The sequence below is a fragment of the Alligator sinensis genome, unplaced genomic scaffold (genome assembly GCF_000455745.1).
Source record: "Alligator sinensis unplaced genomic scaffold, ASM45574v1 scaffold707_1, whole genome shotgun sequence".
In the NCBI taxonomy this organism is placed as follows: domain Eukaryota; kingdom Metazoa; phylum Chordata; order Crocodylia; family Alligatoridae; genus Alligator; species Alligator sinensis.
Window position 1 is genome coordinate 411,423 of NW_005842065.1, and position 16,193 is coordinate 427,615.

Sequence of the window (16,193 nt, forward strand, 5' to 3'; positions counted from 1 at the left end):
AAAGAGTGCTGGGTCTAGATGACCCCAGCTAGATGCATATCCAGCATTATTCTTGTGCATTATATTCCTATCCTTAATGAACCCACTCATGTCAACAGAGTTTCTTTGATCTCATGGTTCTTTTTTTCTCCACCCGTTTCGCTTTCATGCTTTTTTCTTCTGCCACATTTATTTCCACACCCCTTCGTCCCTTCCTTCCACCCATGCCAGTGGGAGCCAGTCTTTTTTGACAGGTGGGCAAGAAATTAAAGCCTACACTCTCTGTGAATGCATTTCTGATGTCCTTCCCCTGACTGATCTGTTGCTTTGCTTTCTGCTCCCTGCCTGCTTCTACTGCTCTCTTACTTCTCTTTGTCCTGTGCTCTCTATCCCATCTGTTTGCTCTGCCTTCTGCTCTCTGCCCTGTGCTCCTTGCCTAATCTGCTGCTCTGCTTTATGCCTCCTGCCCAATCTGTTACTCTGCTTTCTACTCCTAGCCCTGTGCCCTCCGCTTCATTGGCTGCGCTGCTGTTCAATCTCTCTGCTGCTCTGAACAATCTCTCTGTTCCCCCACCCAGGTCTCTCACACAGAGGAGGAATGCCTGTCATTCAAAGCTCACCAGTTCTTTGAAGTTGGGCTCATACAGCCAGCATCTGTGACTGTCTATGACTACTACACTATAGGTAATGCAGACCACAGCTCACTTTGTTGAAAGGCACTATGGACCCAACCCTAATTTTACATCCATTGGCACTGTCCTTGCAGACTTTCCTGAGGGTCTTTTATTATTCTCCCAATGTAACACTGAGGATTCAGTGTAGCACTGAGTTGTGCCTTAAGACAGGGTGTCGAACTCATCTAGCCCCATGAACTGGAAGAGTGGTGTGGGGCTGGTCCATGGGCTGGATCAGCCTCCCTCCCATGAACATCCACAGGCTAGCTGGGGCAGGCGCTGATTGAGGGGCTGCCCATCCCGTCCCCAGGCAGCATGCAAGGGCCATATATTTGATGCTGCTGCCTTAAAATACCCTTAAGTAGCTGGAAACAAAAGCCAGGAGTCTTGGATCCCAATCTTCTTTTCTTCAATAGCCAGCATCCTTTCCCCCTGCTGGGATTAGAACCAAGGGATCTTGCCTTCCAATTCTTCCACTCAAATGCTACCACACTCTGGATTTAGCATATTTTCTGGTATACAGCGTGCCCCAGAATATAATATGCACCTTGCTTTTGGAAGGCAGAAGGGGAAAAAAAATCTTCCCTAGTAGTAAGTAACTAAGGCCTCTGCTATGTTACATATATTATGCAATTAATTGGTGAATCGTTCAATAAATTTAGACCAGCCATACGTGCAAAGTTGAGTGGCAGCAGCAAGGGAGCTGGTCCTGCTCCTTGTTCTATCTCCTGTGAATTCCTGAAGGATTTTAGTTTTGGTTTCAGCCTTTAAGCAGCAGAACCTGCCCTTACCATATTTCTCAATTATAACACACCCCAAAAAACTGCTGCTGGAAATTAGAGTGTAAAAGCGTGTATTATATATGAAAAATTATGGCATATGGATATATCAGCTCTTTAATATACCATAGAAAGGCAGATACCCTGATGAGGACAACCTGTGAGAATCCCCAAACTAGGCAAGAATTTCCCTCCTTTGCTTCTTGCCCCACCTCAGATTCAAAGATGACAACCAAGTGATCAGAAGAACGTGTTAAAGCAGTTCAAATCAGTTGTTTCAGTTGCGTGTTTTCCTATGATTGGAATATGCAGAACACTGTTCTCTCGCCCTTGGCATCATCCCATGAGAGTGTTGCTACAGTAAAGGCCACAATGCTCTGGGCTGCAGGTATGATCTTGCATGGAGTAGGGCTGACCCATCTCTCTCTTCTCTCTATAGATGACCGATGCACCAAATTCTACCACCCATCCAAGCAGAGCGGCCTGCTCAGTAAGATCTGTCATGGGGATGTTTGCCGCTGTGCAGAAGGTAAGGAAGGCCTTGTCTCATACCTGCACTGAACATAAGAATTGCCATTTCCTGGGTCAGACCCTAGAGCCATTTTACTCAGTCTCCTGTGTCACATGGTGGCAAAGAGCGGCTGCTGAAAGGGAGAGTGAACTGGGTCTGGCCAGGGTTTTTGCCACTGCTCCTCTCCCACTTCTAGCCTCCAGCATTTAAGGTCTGGGAAGTTCTGATTTAGAGGCCATGGCCCTCACTTTCATGTTCAATAACTACTGATGCCCCTTTCTTCCAAACGTGTGTCTAATCCCTTTGTGAATCTGGCTAAACTCTCAGCTTCCAACACATCCGGTGCCAATGAGTTCCAACCTATAATTCAACAATGAGTGAAAAAGAACTGCCTTGTGTTAGTTTTAACCTGACTACCTACTTGTATCATGTTGTGACCCCTAGTTCTTGTCTGGTGAGATCTAGTCAATAATAAATCCCTATGGAATTTTTTGCCATAATTTTTTAGTATTTTTGCCATAATTTTTTAGTAATTTATAAATCCTTAAATTTTTATAAATCCTTATCATGTTTCCCCTCAAGCATCTCTTTCCTAAACTGAACAGGATTTGTGTCTTCGGATAGAAGCCTCTTCACACCACTGTTCATCTTTGCTGCCCTTCTTTGGCCCTTCTCTAGTTCTTCTCTATCCTCATTAAGGTGTGGGGACCAGAACTGGGCACAGGATTCAAGGTGTGGACACACCGTGGATTATAAAGGGGCATCATGATGCTTTCCATTTTGTTTACAATTCCTTTCTTAATAATCCCTAACTGAGGTGACATCTTGCTCCAAACTCCCACCCTGCTTGCCTTGGGATGTTGAGTTCTGGGTGGGATCGGCTCACAATTCCAAGCATTTAGGAAGGTGGAGCCCCTTTTGGGTGGGTAATAACAGCAGTGAATGTCTCTCACATGCTGACATGGGCATTGCCTTCCTTCTCCACAGAAAACTGCTTCATGCAGCACAAGATGGACAGCCCAGTCACCCTGGACAAACGGATTGAAGATGCCTGTGAACCTGGAGTGGATTATGGTGAATGACTGATGAGGAGAGGCTAATAGAACTAGGGCTATATAGTTTGGTGAAGAGAAGACTGAGTGTGGGATTTGATCACAGTCTTCAAAGAGGAGGGAGACAGATTTTTCTGTGGCTGTATGAAACAGGACTAGGAACAATGGCCTCAAGCTGCAGCAGGGGACCTGAGGTTGGAGATGAGAAGGAATGTTCTGACTTGGAGAGTGGTCAAGAATTGGAACAGGCTGCCTTGAGATGTAATGGAGTCTCTATCCCTGACAATGTCCAAGAGCAGGTTGGAGATGGGCTGGGATGGTTTAGTCGGGCATGATCCTGCCTAGAGCATAGGACTGGAATATATGTGGCTTCATGAGGTCCCTTCCAGACCAACTTTCCTATAATCTTAGGATATTTGGATTTCGATCCACCAGGTCTTTTTTTAATGAAGAGAAAGCCAAGGCAGGATTTGCAATGAGGTCTAGATGGGAAAGTTTCTGACTAAAGCTGAATGTGGGAAAAGGCTCAGATCTCCTGGGCTAGATATTTCGGGACCCTACCCCCAGGAAATTCACAAGATCAAATTTGTATCTATTTTAGATATTCATATGACACCAGTCAGCCCATAACAGAACACCCCACAATCTTGCATATGTAGCTCCCTTCCCCCTCCTTTGTGAAGTACAGCAGTGCTATTTTCCTCACTGGACAGATGGGGAAACTGAGGCACAGGATGCAACCAGTGATTCTGGGAGTGGAACCAGAGAATTGAAGTCAAGCCCCATACAGCACCTTCATCAGTGGATCATCTTGAATCTGTATATCCTGGACTGGGTGCAGCACTGCCCTCTAACTAACATCCTATCTATCTTTCCTTTCAGTGTATAAGACCAGGCTTGTTGAAACTGAAGAATCAAGCAGCTATGACAACTACATCATGGAAATTCTGACCATCATTAAGGCAGGTAAGAAATGCCTCTGCGTGAGGCTTAGAAAGAAGCAAAGCTGGGTCCAAAGCCAGCATTTTCTTTTTTATGATATTTGGTTAATCCATTTGCCTTTCTATTGACTCACTCAGAGGAAGCGCTACAACAAAAGCATGCTATCTCAGGCCTTTGAACCTCATCTTTTTGTTGCAAAGGGAAGAGTTTGCCCGATCCATTTGTGCAGCACAAAAGAAAGACGCAACAACAGGCCAGTTGCCTCACAGGAGTGTTTGACCTTCTTTTGAAGCAAAACCTGAGCTTTGATGGCCCAGTTGGCTACAGATAAGAATCATTCTATGTTCCTGAATGCTGATTTCTCTAAATAGAAATAAAAGCGAATTAAACCAAAGTCATATGAACTGGGAGCTGAAGAACAGGTGTTATAAGTATCTATTGACTTAGCACTTAATGATCTCCGCTTGAGATCAAGCCCACAGGCTAAGCTCCAGATCATATATGCCTGAGTCCTTGAGGTAACCATCTTAGTAAGGAAGATATATTATCCCCCTCTTGCAGATTTAATGAGATTGAGTGACTTGCTCAGAACCACACAGGGAGTTGGAGGCAGTCAGGAAATAATCTCTGCTTCTTAGAATAGTGTCTTAACAACAACGGCTCTATAGCCATGATGGCTATATACCATATGTCCTCACATACCACATGCTCCAAAATAAGACCTGCACCTGTTTTGGGGGAAGAAGAAAAGATTTTTCCAAAGTTATGGCTGCATCGAGCAAGAAACAGAGCCTAATCGTCAGCTCACTCATCTTCCCTTTCCTGTCTAGGAAAGAACTATTTTTAATTCTTTCACAGCTATATTTTCAGCAGCTTTTGGCAGCTTAGCCAGAAGCTGAAACTCTCCCTGCTGGAGAGTTTCAGCTTAGAGTCCAATTAGAGATTGGACTCTAATCTTCCCTGCTGAAGACTGGACTCCATGGGCAGGTATAGGATCTTATAAAGAGCTAAAAATAGCCTTCAGGTCTGTACAATAGGAGAAGGGGGATCAGAAGTAGGTACTTTGAAAATTCTTTAGTGAAATTGCCCAATGAAGGTTAGCTTGTTTAATGAAACATCAAGACAATTAAAAAAGAGACAAGATCAATCAAGCTGATTCTAATGAGCCAATTGACTCCCTCAGATCTGCCTGAATAGAAATGCACTGCTGCTGTTCTAGACAGAGCTTCAGCTTCAGCTTCCCTGCTTAGTCACACACCATGGTTTTGGAAGACTAATTTTTAGGGGCAAAGGTGTGTGTGCTTTGTGAGTTAATATGGTATGCAATGGATGGAATTTCAGCAATCAGTCACAACAGGGCTTGCATCTGAGCAAAATGGTTTGTTTCTCAACTCTCAAGAGAATACCAAGGTTTTCTTTTTGCCTCTTTTCCTTTTATCTTCACCTCACCTCACCTCACATTGACTATTTTCTCTCCCACACGTTGCTATTGTGTGTGTTTTCCTCCCTGCTACCAGGGACTGATGAGAATCCAGTAGGCCAAAGGCGTAAGTTCATCAGCCACGTAAAATGCAGGGAATCTTTGAACCTGGAACAAAACAAGGACTACTTGATCTGGGGCCTGAGCAGTGACCTGTGGACCATGAAAAATGAGTAAGTAGCGCCCTCACCACCTTGGCACCTTCTGTTGTGATGGAGCTTGCACTTTGACTCAATGTTACTTGAATAGTCCCTTAACTAATTACAGTTTCTATAGTACCATATGAAAGATATAGAGCATATATATAATATCTATATGATTATCTCATAAACCTTATCTTTATTCTTCTATGCCTGTGACATAAGCAAATTATATTACCACTTGAGAGATGGGATACCTGACACAAAAAGAGCCAACAGCATCCTGCGTTGTATTAACAGGAGTACCTCTTGCAGATCAAGAGAAGTGGTTCTTCTGCTGTATTCAGCACTGATGAGGCCTCCCTGGAGTCCTGTGCCCAGTTTTGGGCTCCACATTTCAAGAAGGATGTGGACAGATTGGAAAGGGTCCAGGGAGAGTGCCAAAAATGATAGGGGCCTGAGAAGTAGGACTGGTAAGGAAAGACTGAAAGAACTAGGGCTATTTTGTATGGAAAAGACTGAGGGAGGATTTGATCACTGCCTTCAGATCCCAGAAGAGTGATGACAGAGGACCAAGATGGGCTTTTCTCTGTGGCCATAGGAGACGAGACTAATAGCAATGGCCTTAAGCTGCAACAGGGGAAATTGAGGTTGGAAATGAGGAAGTATGTTCTGACTGAGGGTGGTCACGCATTGGAGCAGGCCGCCCAGAGGAGTGGTGGAGTCTCTATCCCTGGCAGCATTCAAGAGAAGGTTGGGCAGACACTTGGTCGGGATAGTTTAGTCTGTGCTGATCCTGCCTGAAGCAAGGGACTGGACTCAACAACCAGGTTAGGTCCCTTCCAGCCCTGCTTTCTATGATCCTATAACACAGAATGCTTAAAACATATTGCTCAGTATCATTCTGGACATCTGCAATGGATCTGGTAGGTAAAATCAGGCTTCCATGCTAATAAACTTAACTCAAGCCCACGCTAGTCACTATAAGCCATAGATTCCCCCTTTTGTGGGCTACTCCCATATGGCACTAATACAAATCACAATTCCAGCAGCTTTTAGGCTATGGTGAATGCATCCATCTACTGCTGTATTATTTTCTAGTCTTAGACAGCATGGAAATATTAAGTATGGAGATATATAATATTCCCAAGTGAAACCACAGCTCAGAGGTGCAGCAGGATCTAACAAGCTACTTTCAGTCCTCATGGTGACTGTAGGATGTCTTTGTTGCTGAGCTCATCGTGTGTTATTGATGGGTTGTTCAGTGTTGAAGTCTCATGGACTGTGGTGCCAACAAAAAGTTGCAGCCAGGAGATCCCAGTATCAGTCATGTTTTAAAGAAGGACCTGAGGCTTGGTTCAGTGGCAAAGGCTCAGTCAGATTTATTGTCTACAGGGCCCTAACACACTTGTGATCTGACAGACAAGGTGCTCACGCGTGTATGCCTGGGACAAGGTAATGGCACAGGACTGTGTAGGCTCCCCTAGGCCAATACAAAGTTCCCACACTCTCCAATTCTCCTTTTATACAATGATCCAAACAAATGACATACTATGTATCTTGACTATCTTGAGCTGCCCTGTACCATGGGCTTGTTCCACATCTTGATTTGGGTGTTCCCATTCCAGCCTCAACATCCTGGTACTAGACTATCCTACACCTTGTACAGCCGTCTCCCCCTTCCATCTCCTGACAAGAGGGCACATCTGGCATATCTGGCCCGTACCTTAACCATATTCCAAGTTGTGCTTATATCAGTTCATACATCAGTCGAGTTCACTAATCAGGCCTACTCTGACTAATACTTTAGCAAAGCCTTTGTGTGAGCAGTATATATATATATATATATATATAAGGTGATCAATGTTCCAGTGAAGCCTATGTAAAATATAGCATTACCTGGGTTTTGGAGCATCTGGGAGGGGAGGCACCCAGCTGTTTCTCCTCCCCAGCTGTGAAGATCCTGGCAAAAAGAGTACACCCAGTTTGTGTTGCATTGTTCACTGTTCTCTCCCTTCTAGGCTCTCCTATATCATCAGCAAAGACACTTGGATTGAGAAGTGGCCAAATGAGGAGGAATGCCAGGAGCCAGATTTCCAGAAACTGTGCCAGGAATTCCAGGAGTTCTCTGAAGCCATGACCATGTTCGGATGCCCAACCTAAATGTGAAACTGGCCCTTACAGCAGCCTTTAGGGGGCCCTCTGAGCTGGCCTGATGTATAACATGCAATGCCTTCTCTCAGATGGTCCCGATATGGCTGACAATCTGTCTTCCCTCCCTCCCACTCACCCCCCGCCTCAATTTCCCACTTTTTTTCTTATTGTTTACATATATAAAAAGCTGATTTCTTACTCAGGCCTGCTGTGTAGTTATTTTATTACCAGTTACATAGTTTGCAGGGCAGCTTTATAGGTGTTTGTTCCTAGAAACATGAGTTCATTAGAAAAATCTTTGCTACTATATTTTCTTGCACATAATGAACACATTTTAAAAACCTGTTACTGGAAATTGAAGTGTTCATTATATGTGAGAAATTATGGTAACAGCAGTTTTTACTGATTGCTGGGCAACAGTGAATATAAATCCTACATGTGATCCACAAGGAGCAGAACAATAAGGCAGCATGACTCCCTTGATGCTGATTCATAGATTATAGGATCGGAGGAGACCTCAGAGGGCCATCTAGTCCAACTCCCTGCCCCTGGCAGGCAAGAAAAAGGTTCCCAAACCTGGGATCATGTGATCCTAGCCAGGTGCCTGGCCAGTCTCCTCTTGAAGACCCCCAAGGATGGGGCGAGCACCACCTCCCTTGGGAGCTCATTCCAGATCCTGGCAACCCTGACCATGAAGAACTTTTTTCTAATGTCCAATCTAAACCTACTCTCCAGTAACTTATGGCCATTGTTCCTTCTTGTTCCAGGGAGTGCCCTGGTAAACAGATTGTCGCCTACTTCATGTTGCACTCCCCTTATGGATTTGTACACCCCCACAAGGTCCCCTCTCAAACTTCTCCTGTGGAGGCTGAACAGGTTAAGTAAGGTCCCCTAGCCTTTCCTCATAGGGCCTTCCCTGCAGGCCTCCAATCAGATGAGTGGCTCTTCTTTAGACCCTCTCCAGGTTGTCCGCATCACACTTGAACTGTGGCATCCAGAACTGGACACAGTACTCCAGGTGCGGCCTGACCAGTGCCACATAGAGAGGGAGAATCACCTCCCTGGACCTGTTTGTGAAGCACCTATGGATGCATGACAAGGTGCGATTGACTCTGCCGACTACTGCATCACATTGACGACTCATGTTCATCCTGGAGTCAGCAGTGACTCCAAGATCCCTTTCTGCCTCAGTGGTGCTGAGAAGGTCGCCCCGCAGCCTGTAGGTATGATGGCAGTTCTTTCTCCCTAGATGCAGCACCTTGCACTTGTCCTTATTGAGTTGGACCCTGTTGCTCTCTGCCCACTTCCCCAACCTGTCGAGGTCAGCCTGGATCTGGTTCCTCCTCTCCAGGGTGTTAGCTTCACCCCATATTTTTGTGTCATCCGCGAATTTGGACAGGGTGCTTCCCACCCCTTCATCCAGATCACTGATGAAGATGTTGAACAGCACCGGCCCCAGAACTGAGCCCTGAGGGACTCCACTGCACACATCTTTCCAGGTTGACACTGACCCATCCACCACCACTCTCTGAGTGCGACCTTTGAGCCAGTTTGCTACCCAGTCTACCGTATAATCATCCAAGGCAAATCTCCTCAATTTATTTATAAGGATGGTATGGGATACCATGTCAAAGGCCTCCTTGAAGTCCAGATTGATAACATCCACCTCGACTCCTGCATCTAAACATTTGGTGGCCTTGTCATAAAAAGAAACTAATTTAGTCGGGCAGGACCTGCCTGCTATAAACCCATGTTGGTTACCCCTCCACATCACATTAGCCAGCGGGCTCCCACAGATAATTTTTTCAAGGATTTTCCCTGGGATAGAGGTAAGGCTTACTGGTCTATAGTTCCTTAGATTCTCCTTCCTCCCCTTCTTAAAGATTTGGATGACATTGGCCCTCTTCCAATCCTCCAGGCCCTGACCTGAGCACCATGAGTGCTCTTATATCCTTGCTAGTGGTTCAGCTATGACACTCGCCAATTCCTTCATTACCTGTGGGTGGAGTCCCTCTGATCCTGGTGATTTGAACACATCCCTCCAAGTGTCCTTTTACTGTGTCGGCACTGACCGTTAATCAGCTGATGTTCCCCTTGTTGGTGTCCGTGCTGCATATTGAGGGTTTGTCTAGATTCCTATTTAAGAAGACAGAGGCAAAAAACTCATTGAAGAGCTCTGCCTTGTCCCTGCTATCCGTCACTAAGCCCCCCTGCCCGTCCTGTAGTGGTCCTATGCTACCCTGCACACCTCAACATACCTAAAGAAGGACTTTTTACTGTCCTTAATCCCTGCCGCTAGCCTGAGTTGCCTTGGCCTTCCTGACTGACCGCCTGCAGGTGCGGACCAAGGAAGTGTACTCCTCCTTGCTAGCTACCCCCTGGTTATTATTCGGAAGTATGGGTCGTGTCCAAAAAGCTGAAGCCCATCTTGTAACACCAGCGATGAAGCTGCAAGTTGACCTCCCTGATGCAGGCCTCATGGCATTGTCCACGTCTATTCACTGGGAGGACAGATGAGAAAACCACCTGTGCCCCTGTCTCCTTCAGCTTGGCCTCCAGAGCCTTGTAATCCTTAATGAGGTGATCTGGACTGTTCCCAGCCGCATCATTAGTGCCCACATGGATTAGGACCATGGGGTAATAATCGGTGGGCCAGGTAAGGGCCGGGATCATCTCTGTCACGTCCCAAATCCGAGCTCCGGGCAGACAGGAGACCTCATCTGTCATGCGATCAGGGCAACAGATGGGCCCCTCTGTTTCTCTCAGAATGGAGTTGCCTATGACGAGCACCTGGCATCTCTTCTTCTTCTGGGTGTTCTGGCCTCCTCTACAAGGGTTTCCTCCTCTCCTCCTCCTTCTTCCAGTGTTGCCAGGGCCTCATACCTGTTCCCCAGCTGGACTGGGGGGAGCTGATACTGCTCCACCGCAGGCAGCCCTGGCTCTGGAGGGAACCTTCTGCCATTCTGCTGATATTCAATTACTTACTGCTTGTGTCCTGCCTTTCAAAACCAAGGTCCGCATTTTATTCTAGGCATGCTGTATGTGAGAAATCATGATAGTTTAGGCTCTATGGACAATATGGATGGATATTTGAGAGAGAACCTTTTTAACCTGTGTATCTCACTCCCATAACATATCTCCCACAGCATTTTGCATCTAACACTACTAGCATATATTCTAGGACAGTGGTTCTTAATCTTGTTAGACTTGAGCCCATGTTGGAAAATGCCAGTTTTTTGCTTTCACTCATTTCTTGACTACAGGAAAAATGCTAGAGCAATTCTTGTACTGCAAATAATTCATAAAGGCCACAAAAGCTCAGGATGCTTTTGGCATGGGTTTCCTATTGGAAATCTATGGACTTTATCATGTGAATCATGGCTCATAGAGTAAACCCTGTGGCACCCTGGTTGTGAATCCCTGTTCTAGAAAAAACATTCAATTTTAAGCCAATCTTTAACTAACAGAATTGTATAGGGAACATATGGGGGAGGGAATGAGAGGATTTTTTCTGGGTAAAATGTAATAATATCCTCCACAACATTGCCCCTAGGCCCTGTCTTAAGTTGAGCATTAAGCAGTGTGACTTTTTGCCACATATAATTTGTTCTTTTATGCTATTTTTAGATGCTTGTATGGCTTCCAATAAATAATAACGCCTGCCACTCTTTTAACGTACTTAGGTTCATAGGTTCATAGATGTAGGGTCGGAAGGGACCTGAGCAGATCATCAAGTCTGACCCCCTGCCCTGGGCAGGAATGAATACTGGGCTGATATGAACCCTGGTAAGTTTAAGCTCGTATGACCCCAGCTAGGTAATTATCAAGCCTCCTTTTAAAGACCCCCAGAGTAGGAGCCAGCACCACTTCCCTTAGAAGTTGGTTCCAGATCCTAGCCATCCTAACTGTGAAGTAGTGCCTCCTGATGTCTAGCCTGAGCCTACTCTCAATCAACTTGTGACTGTTATTCCTTGTTACTCCGGGAGGTGGTCAGGGGAACAGGGTCTCACCCATTCCCCTCTGGTCCCCCCAGTAAGTTTATAGATGGCCACTAGATCCACTCTCAGCCTTCTCCTCTCAACATTGCCCCACACCAGCAGCTACAAAAACCTCATTATAGGCTGGTCTGAAAAGATTATCTGGGCAACCAGGCATAAAAGGTTCTTTTGGTAAATCCGATATCTTTTATTAGATATCTTTTATTAAAGCAACTCAAATTTGAGTTGGTCTAAATAAAAGATATCAGATTTACCCAAAGAACCTTGTCCTTAGACCAACATGGCTATGACCTACACCTCTGGGCACCCAGAGCATGCTCAGAAGCATCCCTAGTGAGATACCATATTTACTCACAAGATACCTGCACCTTTCCCCAAAAAAATGGCCCTTCAAAACTGGGACATGTCTTATGTGGGGGAAGCTAATTTTTCTTTGCTGGAACAGAAGCATGCAGGAATAGAAGCATGGCAATGCTGTGCTGCAAGATGGCCACCTGCTTCTCTCTCAGGCAGCAAGTATGGTGGGGCAAAGTCTAGCGTTAAGCCTTTCACAGCTGCCCTCAAACTGGCATTAGTTTTGGGCCAGGGAGCTGAAAACTGTCAGACATTTGAGAGTGGCTGTGAGAGGTCTGAGACTAAACTCCACCCCTTCCTGCTTTCTCTCTCAGAAAGAAGCTGCTAGCCATTTGGCACTACTACCTTTTCATGAAAAAGCCAGCATTATGCCACAACAGTGGAAAGATCCTTTTTTTCTACCTGCTTTCTTGTAATTACAGTATTTGCCTTGTGAAGGCAGAATGAAGGGAAAAAGAGATTCTTTCTTTTAGCCACATGGTTCAGAATCAGTTTCTTGAAGTCATGCCCCCTGATTTTTGATTGCTGATTTTGAGGGGGAAAGGGCAGTGTGGTATGTGAATAATTACAGTAATCTCCACCCCCTTTATTGCTACTATCTGGCCTGTGGCTACTATTACTGCAGGCCTTCATCTAAAATGGTCATCATGGATATGAGGATCCACCTTGGGGCTCAGTGCCTGGGAGAAATATATCCCAAGCCCCCCATCTGTGCAGCCCTAGATGCCCAGCCTGTGCCTATCATCTCTGGAGACCCTCTACCCATAATGCACTTTGTTTGGGACTTGGACCCTAGGTAAAAAACACCCCAGAGCCCCACAAACCTATGTTGGCTTGAAGGTCAGCCCCATAGTGCCCTGGTCCTAGGTTTTCCACCTTTACCTCAGGTTCAACCATTCCTCCATGTTCACGGCCCCTGATACTGAGGCAATGGCTGGAGCCTGCGCACCAGCCCAGGCAAGGGGCACCTGAGGCAGACACGGAGGGGCCAAAACCACATCCCCTACATACCTCGAGGTATGTTGTGCATGTGTGCATGCACATGTATGTAAGGGGGGTTGCAGAGACTGTTCCCTCCTTCATTGCCTCTTCCATAAGAACGTGCCTCTGGCTGCTTGTCTCTCTATAGGCCCAAATCTCTGTCCATTTCCCTTCTCTGTCCAATCAAAACCCCCAACAGGGATGTCAGGGGTGGGGGATATATAGTCATATGTGGGAGAGGCAAACTCCCTCTTGCCAGTACCATTGGCTGTCTGACCTGACTCCACTGGTTCTCTACCATACATAGGTGATCGTCCCTACCAATCAAGAGCTTCTGGGTACCCTACTGGTTGAAGAGAGGGTTCATAAATAGTAGGGCTGTGCGAAGCTTTAGTTGCCGATTCAATTCAGCAGAGATTCAGCCCGATTTAGCGGCTGTATCTCTGAATCCAAATCAAATCAGGAGACCTTTTAAACTCTCCAAATCAATTTGGAGAGATTTGACGATTCAGATATAGACACAGCTTTAAATGTTTTTTCTACATACCTCAAGGTACCAGGCAGTTCATGGATACTGAGATGATAGTGCGGATGGTGCATGCCATGGGAGTGTGGGGGGGCTCCCCTGCGCACTTAGCAGTGGACCCAGAACTGAACCAGAAGCACTTCTGGTCCACTTCCAAGTCCACCACAGAACACATGGGGGACACCCCCCCCATCCCCCGGCTCAGCAACTGGTGCCTCCTGGGTCTGGGGGGGCACCTGGGGTCCCCCTGCAGCCTATTGCCAAGCCGTGTGGGTGCAGGGGAGGTCTGCCTACACTCCAGTGGGATGCTCCATCTGCCCCACCATCTCAGCATTCATGAGCTGCACCTGGTACCTCGAGGTACGTAGAAAAAACATTTAAAGCCATGTCTGTGGCCGAATCATTGATTCTCTGAATCAGCATCAAATCTTCAGATTTGGATTCAGCTGAATCTAATTGGGACAGTGATCCGAATCAACAAATTGAATCACTGTCCCCCAAATAAGGCCGAATCCGAATCGAATACGGCCCGCTTCGCACACCCCTAATAAATAGCTCCAGCAGGACTAAGTAGCAGAGAGACCTTCTTCTCTGGTATTAGGTGGTGGTTGCTTCTGTCTCCTCTGTGGCTAAACAAATGTCCTCTCTGGCATGGGTGACTGGTGTGGGGGCACCAGATCACCGACCGGGGGGTGTCCCCCAGTGGCCAATCACCGAGCCCAAAATCACCAGTGGCAAAACTGGACGTGCACTGCCACTGACACTTCCAGTTTCATGGCTGGCATTTCCAGGGAGTGCATGGCCAATCTCAGGGGGTGCGTTAAGCGTACAAACACTGACATAAGATAAACCCAGAGATTTCTAGCAGGGATCCAGTGTGTCCAATGCCTTCTGCCCTGGTGAGGCTTCCTGGAGCTCTTTGCAACAGAAGAATTGCTCTGGGATTTTTCTTTTATCCATAGTAAAAAATGAGTGAAGGCAAAGAGCTGGTGTTTTCTGAGGCAGGGCCTGAGGCTAATGAGGTGGAGAACAACTGTTTTAGGGGGCTGTGTGAGTAATCAACTGTGATTTCTCCCCTGTGGGTAATTTGTGGTTGATTGTAAGCCCCTCTGAGACTTCCTGGGTAGGGTGGGATATAAGTGCACATAATAAGGGCATACAGCAATGAAGCTTCTGGTAGCAAACAAAGCTCCAGGCTTGTGGCAGAAGGCCACCTCTGTTTCTCCTCAAAAACTGCTCTGTGACAATTTGGTTAAGATGGGCCCTGTACAGGGTACACGCCTTACCCTATCTCTTCAGGTAACCTGAGCTGGATACATTCCTGGGGTGGGGGGGGGAACCTGCTCCCTCTGCCTTCGTGACTGGCTTCACATACCTGGGTACCTGGGTGAGGGGCTTGGGCTCCCTGGGGAGCTAGGCACTGCCAGTCTGCCCAGCAACTAGTGATGCATTTAAAATTGGTTGGCTGACAGCCAACAGGTGCTGGCCTCCATTGGACCAGGTAAATGAGGTCCTAAGGGCTATATAAGTTAAAGACTGCCCAGGAGGAGGGGGCAGCAGCCATGAGGAAGACTCAGAGAGAGAGAAGAGTTGGACCATATGAAACTTGCTCCCTCAAAACTCATGATCAAGGAACTGCCTGCCTCCAGAGGGAATCTCCACCTGCCTCTGGATGATACTTGTGAGTAAGCTACCTGAGAACTAACTAGATATTTAGCTTGCAGTAACTCAGATGCGTGATCAAAGGCTACCCAGCCATGCCAGTCTGCTCTATGGGATTGCTCTGGTATTGCTCTACCCTGCACCCTATTCCAACCCTACCCCTTGTAACCAATAAAGTTCTCCTTTGTACCTAGCATGGGAGACTTATTGGGAGTGGGTCTAGATTATATCTTGGGGTCCCCTTGGTTCGGCTGGCTCAGGGAGACCACTACTTGTGCTTCTGACTGAGGGAAGCATCCCAAGTTCTTGAAGTGAACCAAGTACCCTCAAGAGCTACTAGGCTTGTGTTTCCCAGGGTGCGCAGAGCTCGAATCAAGCCCATCCCTGGGTGGTGGCAATGTTACTTCCAGGCTAACAGGTATGCTCCAAGAAGGGGGTCGGCCAAATGTGAGGCGACCCCAGGGAGGCACTCAGAGCCTGGAAGGTGGTCGGGTGCAGTGAGGTGGGTGGCTCAGCGCAGGAGCACCCCCTACTGACCTGCCACAGGCTTACCCCTTTTTCTTCCCTCCCTGAAATTCTGACTGCAGTCAGACAACCTCCAAATATGGGTTCTTTAGATAAGGAGAGGATTGATCTGGGATCTTTATTGGAAGGGAAGAGAGGCTAAAAGCTGGATCCATGTGGGAAAGGCAGGTGCCAAAGTGGGAGTTAATGGGGATTTAGGTGCAGATATCACAAGAAACAATCCAGATTTGCCTCTGAACCAGTAGTCACAAAACTTTCTTGCTGCTTGTGTTTTGGACAACAAAGGTTCCCAAACTTAGCCTTGCCTTTATGTGTAGGCTGAGCAGGTTGCTGTGATTCATATAAAATTTAGGATTTATTCTTTCCTGTCTCTCACCAGACAAAAATTAGAGGTCACAAAAGGAAACCAATAGGCAGTAAGTTTAAAACTCTTTTT

General features: G+C 46.6%; 1 protein-coding gene across 1 annotated transcript in view; it reads left to right on the forward strand.

Moving 5' to 3' along the window:
- C3 (complement C3) overlaps positions 1-7,914 on the forward strand; it is a 62,215-nt gene extending 54,301 nt beyond the window's left edge. Inside the window, exons 35-40 of the mRNA XM_006023345.3 lie at positions 558-663; positions 1,872-1,961; positions 2,931-3,017; positions 3,878-3,961; positions 5,455-5,590; positions 7,579-7,914. Coding sequence (XP_006023407.1) covers positions 558-663; positions 1,872-1,961; positions 2,931-3,017; positions 3,878-3,961; positions 5,455-5,590; positions 7,579-7,720 — 645 coding nt within the window. The 3' untranslated portion in view covers positions 7,721-7,914. The remainder of the gene's footprint in view (positions 1-557; positions 664-1,871; positions 1,962-2,930; positions 3,018-3,877; positions 3,962-5,454; positions 5,591-7,578) is intronic.
- The last annotated feature ends 8,279 nt before the right edge of the window (positions 7,915-16,193 follow it).